Source organism: Cajanus cajan, chromosome 6 (assembly GCF_000230855.2).
Source record: "Cajanus cajan strain Asha chromosome 6, NIPB_CcT2T_4, whole genome shotgun sequence".
NCBI lineage: Eukaryota > Viridiplantae > Streptophyta > Magnoliopsida > Fabales > Fabaceae > Cajanus > Cajanus cajan.
Genome location: NC_138522.1, coordinates 60,217,372 through 60,223,150, shown reverse-complemented (window position 1 = coordinate 60,223,150; position 5,779 = coordinate 60,217,372). Strand labels below are relative to the sequence as shown.

At 36.3% G+C, this 5,779-nt stretch overlaps 1 protein-coding gene across 2 annotated transcripts; it reads right to left on the bottom strand.

Moving 5' to 3' along the window:
• Positions 1 to 602: 602 nt before the first annotated feature.
• Positions 603 to 5,152, bottom strand: LOC109796190 (serine/threonine-protein phosphatase PP1). Of its 2 annotated transcripts, none has more exons than XM_020355858.3 (4): positions 4,753 to 5,152; positions 2,106 to 2,665; positions 1,518 to 1,785; positions 603 to 816 (listed from the first exon to the last, which is right to left on the bottom strand). In XM_020355858.3, exons 1-3 carry the CDS (start codon positions 4,925 to 4,927, stop codon positions 1,552 to 1,554), a joined length of 969 nt encoding a protein of 322 aa, XP_020211447.1. In that variant the 5' UTR covers positions 4,928 to 5,152; the 3' UTR covers positions 603 to 816; positions 1,518 to 1,551. The 2 variants fall into 2 exon arrangements, with proteins under 2 accessions (XP_020211447.1, XP_020211446.1); XM_020355857.3 differs by having other exon boundaries at positions 1,564 to 1,785; positions 4,753 to 5,151.
• Between the last annotated feature and the right edge of the window lie 627 nt (positions 5,153 to 5,779).

The following is a 5,779-nucleotide window of genomic DNA, read 5'->3' as shown; positions in this document are numbered from 1 at the left end:
ATGCAACAATCACACACCCTTGCTTACGACGAAATGAATTAATATGTAATAGTAAGCAGAAGGTGAACATAATAATTTAAAAAAAAAATGGATGTTATTTTCCCCCACAAAGCCCGTTTGGAAACATAAACTTTAAGATGACGTCTAGGCCCATTTTTCCCTTAAAAATGAAATTTCCCCACAAATATGTACGAAACCTTTAAAACTTTAATTTCAGTTTCTCATTTCTACAGGTTGAACCTGAACTTCTTGAGGAGGGAATCCAATAGATCACAACATCACATACGAAAACTACAACCTGATCAGAACCTATTTTTTTCTCAGTACATTCAATACCTCGAATCAAGTTTCAGGGAAAAAAATCAAATAAAAACGAAGGAGATCGCAAATCAAACAAGATTTCTCACACAAAATAAAGAAACAACGAGAAACGAGGGGAATCGACGACATTGTTTTACCAGCCTCACCTGCCATCCATATGCCAATCGTATAAGCATTTTAAATGGTTCTCAGCAATAGATGCATCTACGCTTGAGAAACTTACAGTTATGAAAATATACCAGCTATTAGTGTACAACGAAGACAAGGAGACTGACTCCATCTTGAAATGAAAATTTGTACCAATAAAAAACAATGGTTTACATAGTTCATAATGGCGTTTCCCTTTGATTTTACAATTCCAAATTCCATATATCATAGTAGACGAAATGGAACTCGACTTTCCCTTAATCGCAACCATTAGGAGTTCAAGACCAAGCTGACCCAGAGTAGCAGCAACCTTTTTGCCAAATTTCACACTTTTGCACCCAGGAAGGACTGCAACGGATAGTGAGAGGGAGCCAAAATTAATACATTGCTGAATGCAAAAAGTGCGACCAATGAAAATAGAAAACATGGACACTGTTAAGTGGAGTGCTAAGTGATGTGATATAACCGCTTTAATTGAGTGACTGATTAAGACATTACAGTTTAGCTTGTTTTGGCCTCACATTAGGTGTCCCCACACGGTCACACCCTTTGTGTGCAGGACTAATCCATTTAACTCAAAGCCACAAACTCCCTCACACCAAAAGTAACAAATGCAACAGCGCCCATTTACTGATTAGGATGGGAACCATACGAAACAACTAATAAATCTAATGGCTTTGGTTGCATTGATGCTTGCTTCAGATGAAAAGCTTCACTACTGTTTATCTTACAGTGCTAAATTCAACTTCTCACATGTTTCCTAGTAGAGTTAGCACAATAAATAAGAGCATTCTAATTATCCTAATTATTACGGAAATGACTGAATATATGTCTCATTAGCCAGACGCCTAATCTCAACCAAAAGCACTTCAAGTTCAATTATTTGAAGGTGGAAACAAGAAACAAATTCTCAGCCAGATACAAAACCCAGTGTGTACGAAAGAGAAAAATCACTATAAAGATTGATACTCAGAAACATCTACATTTGTGCGAAGGAGCATTATATCAAGAGATATCTCTCAAAGTCACATGCATTAGAAGATGTGTACCTACAGATGTCGTGCAAGCATTGTTGGCAAATAGTTATCTTCCTACCTTTACACCTGCTGGAGAGTTTCCAGGCTTAGCAGTTGTTGTACTTCCAAAATTGAGCTTTGTTTTTTTATCAGATGGCTTTAATATTTGGAAAGAGCACATTAGTGTCTCATCAACACTCATCATAGCACCAGCATTGTCAAACTCCCCACAATAATTAGGTGCTGAAAATATTGTTACAAGCTGTCGATTAGCAAAGAACTCATATCCATCTTCGACAACCTGGTAAAAAAAAGGATTGAAAACAAAAACAAATTATTTCCAATAGCATAGTTGATCAACACCTACAATCGCCCAATCTAAACAGAAGGCATGTACAAAATGAGGCATAAGATGCTAAACCTAATGCATGACATCAGAAGATATTTAGGCTCAATGCAAGTAATTCCCAGTTTAATAAAAAGTATTTGTAACGATGCAAAGAGATAGATTAAAATTGATGGGAAAAGGAAATACATTTCAGTCATAGAAATAGAAATGGGTATACAAACTCAAACCCGAAGACCTGGTAACACATTAAGCACCAAAGGAAGGAGTTTAACCTGATGAGCACGACAAATGAGATCAAGATCATGTTTCTGAAGAAACCCTGAGACCTTATCAGCACCAAATGTATATGAAACCCCCCTGTCATTCATTCCCCATCCTTGAACATCTTTGCTTGGGTCAGACCAAAGGAGATCACAAAGCAAACCTGTATCAGGAACATCAGTGGGCCGCTGAAGATTTCTTATCTGATCCAAATTATGCAAGTCAGGAGAAAGTCCCCCATGCATACACAAAATCTTTTCATCTACAAGGGCTGCCACAGGCAGGCAATTAAAGCAGTCTGTAAAGGTCTTCCATAACCTTACATTGAACCTTCTCTTGCACTCATCATAAAACCCATATATCCGGTTTATAGAAGCACACTCATGGTTTCCCCTTAACAGGAAAAAGTTCTCAGGATATTTTATTTTATAAGCAAGGAGAAGGCAAATTGTTTCTAAACTCTGCTTCCCTCGGTCCACATAATCCCCCAAAAACAGATAGTTGGCTTGAGGAGGTAATCCACCATACTCAAAAAGCCTTAAAAGATCAGAATATTGCCCATGTACATCACCTGAAACATCAATAAGAATTATAGTGAGAGTATTATATGGTACTAACATAATCAGTGAGTATAAGTGTATAACATGTGAATATAAATTATACAGATAAAACAAAGCCATATTCCACTATGTGGGCCCAACTATATGGGCCAATTGATGTTAGATATAAACCCATTCATGTGCTTTCACTACATAATTGGTTAATAAAATTACATCTGAGCCTCTATGTCACAATGTGATTTCAATCCTTATTGCCATCATTCTTCAAAATGAAACTTCAATTCCATCACAAGGCAGGGTGGGCAGTGCATTGCTGCAAACCTAAATGGCTCTTCCATAAGGGGGCATATTAGATATAAAACCATTCATGAGCTTTCATCAAACATCTTAATCTTTTGGGATAGTTGCTTCATGATAAATGCTATTCTAGAATTCACAGAGGCGTGTACAACTTTATGTTAAAACTAAAATATACTAATTAGAGATGACATAATATTAGTACAAAACACTTTCAGGCTTTTCAACATAAATCCACAACAAAGAAGGAGGAAAAAACAACAGTTTTAGCAAATAAATTTAGCAAACTAGTAATGTCAGAATCAGAAGCAAAAATTGAAGATGCTTGATATTGCAGTTTAAGTCAACTAAACCAACATGAGATAAATTGCTTCTACAAGCTCAATGATGTTTGAGAGGCTTTTTACAGGTGTTCTTGACGTAAATCAATCAAATTTTCATTTTGCCAAAGAAAATTGTACACAATACAAAATCCAGAAAACAAATAATGCATATTCACAAAGCTCAAATTATATGATTATTCACTCATGCATAGATTCATCAAGGACAGTCAAACACAAAAGACAAACCTCAATTTATGTTCCACAAAGAAATAACACAGCATTACAAATGCAGTCCAGAGCAAACTCATCAGTAAGTGTACAAAAGGTAACCACTAACCAGATAATCATGAAAGAGTAATGAAGCATGGAAATTCATTAACAGTGTGTTCATTCCAAAAGAGGTCCCCCTGTTATGTTTGTTTTGGTTCAAGAGAAGGGGAGCAGAGGACAGGAAAATGTCACCATGTTTGATTCTTAAGGGAAAGGAAAATATAAAAACCATGTTTGGTTCCTAAGGGAAAAGAGACATAAATAATATGAAGTTATACCCTTACCAATAATAATGGATGGGATGAGAATGTAATCCGTACAGTCCAAAAATTATGAAGCAATTTCCCTCCCCCTCCAAATTCCACCAACATTGGAGGGGAGACAAACATGGGAGGGAAGGGATTTTATCCCCCTCAATTACCCTCCTCTCTTCCAAATTGTTGAACCCAACGATATATAATTAAAAATACTCCCCTCCCCTCTCCTCCACTTCTCTCAAACAAAACACAACATCCAAAAATTGGAAGGAAATCACAGCATAATGTTTTAGCAATACCATCCCCAGCACTGAAAACCCATAATTGACTCAAAGCTCAAGTTACATGGTTATGCGCTCCCATACATAGATTCATCAAGGACATGGAAAGATAAAAGACAAACTTGAACCAAATACTAGCATTTTGGAATCTCCCTTGTAACGCAGTAGTATAGCCCATATTTTAACTGCATAGATTCATCAAGCATTTTGTACACAAATTCGCTCCCATACATAGACTCATCAAGGATTTTGTGCACATGCTTTTTTGACAGCAGCGAATCTCATCCCATACATATTCCAGAAAAATCGAACACTCTACAATACCGATCCAAATCAGGATCCTCTACAGTTTCACTGAAGTTGCAGTTAGAGGAAAAATAAAAACAAAAACAAAAACACGTGGCTCCCACTATTTCAAAAACCATTTGTACATGCAATTCATAACACACTAACCCAGTAAGTAATCCCTACTAATCCAGTTCAAAACACACTCGTCAGTAAGCATGCAAATGAATCATAAAAATACACAACGAAACATGCAATTTAAAGTACAAAGCACAAAAAACACTCACTCAGATCATGTCGAAACCAAAAAATTAAGAATAATTACGGGTGCTCCGGTTTGAATTCGACGAAATTAAAGGTGGCGAAGTAATAGGGCAAAGATTACCACAAATCTTAATAGGTGCTTCGAGCTCCAATAAATTAGGTTGTTGCAAGAAAATCTCTCTGGAAACTACGCAGAGTTGACGGATCTCCGACTCCGATAGCTGCACCTGCTTCCCCGGTCGGGTACGAACTTCGAGGAGGCGATTGATTATGTCATCCAAAAGCGATTGCTCCATTTTCTTCTTCCGTCAAACCCAAAGTCAACGCTTCTAACAGTGGGTAGTGTGAGCGAATAACATGCCTCAACTGGAGAACGCCGAGTTGAAGTCGTTTTGAGCGCAGAGGGGTGTCGTTTCGGGACCACGCTGGATTTTACACATTCCTTTCGGACAGAACAAAAGGAGAGGGTTTCTTCCTTTCCTTTGTTCCAGAGAAAGAGAGAGCGTGCCGTTTCAGACAGATATCCTCGCTTTTAACTTTTAATTCTTTTTTTTTTATTATTCAATATCAAACATTAACCTTTTCAAATTTAGATGAACAAAGGTCAAGGGTTCGAATCCTGTCTTGTGTATACAGCCGCGTTAAATTTTGGGGTCACCTATCCCACCCTTTGAGGTGCCTCCCTCGTAGCGAGGAGATTAGTCACTGTTGTCGGCGGTGGATACTCTAGGGACGAACAAAAAAAAAATTTAGATGAACAAATATTACTTTCTTTCTTTTTTCTTTTCACAAAACGATAAAAATCTTATTATGGCTCTCATAGTGGATTATGGCTTTGTTCTTGCTGTATATTCATTTTAAAATTTAAATTTATTTAATTGTGTTATTCAATCACATATTGCCGCGTATTAAGCTTTTAAAGGCCACATCTAAAAAAATCTCTAACTAATTAATAATATGATTTTTTATATCAATAATGTATGAAAAATAAAATAATTATATTTGTTATTTAATTTAATATTCTCTTGGGAAATTGCAAGGTTATGATATTAAGCTAATACAACTTCACTCAAAAATATTATAAAATTAGTGAATATGATAATTATATATAAGAATTTTTTAACTTTCGAGACATGAGATATTTATTT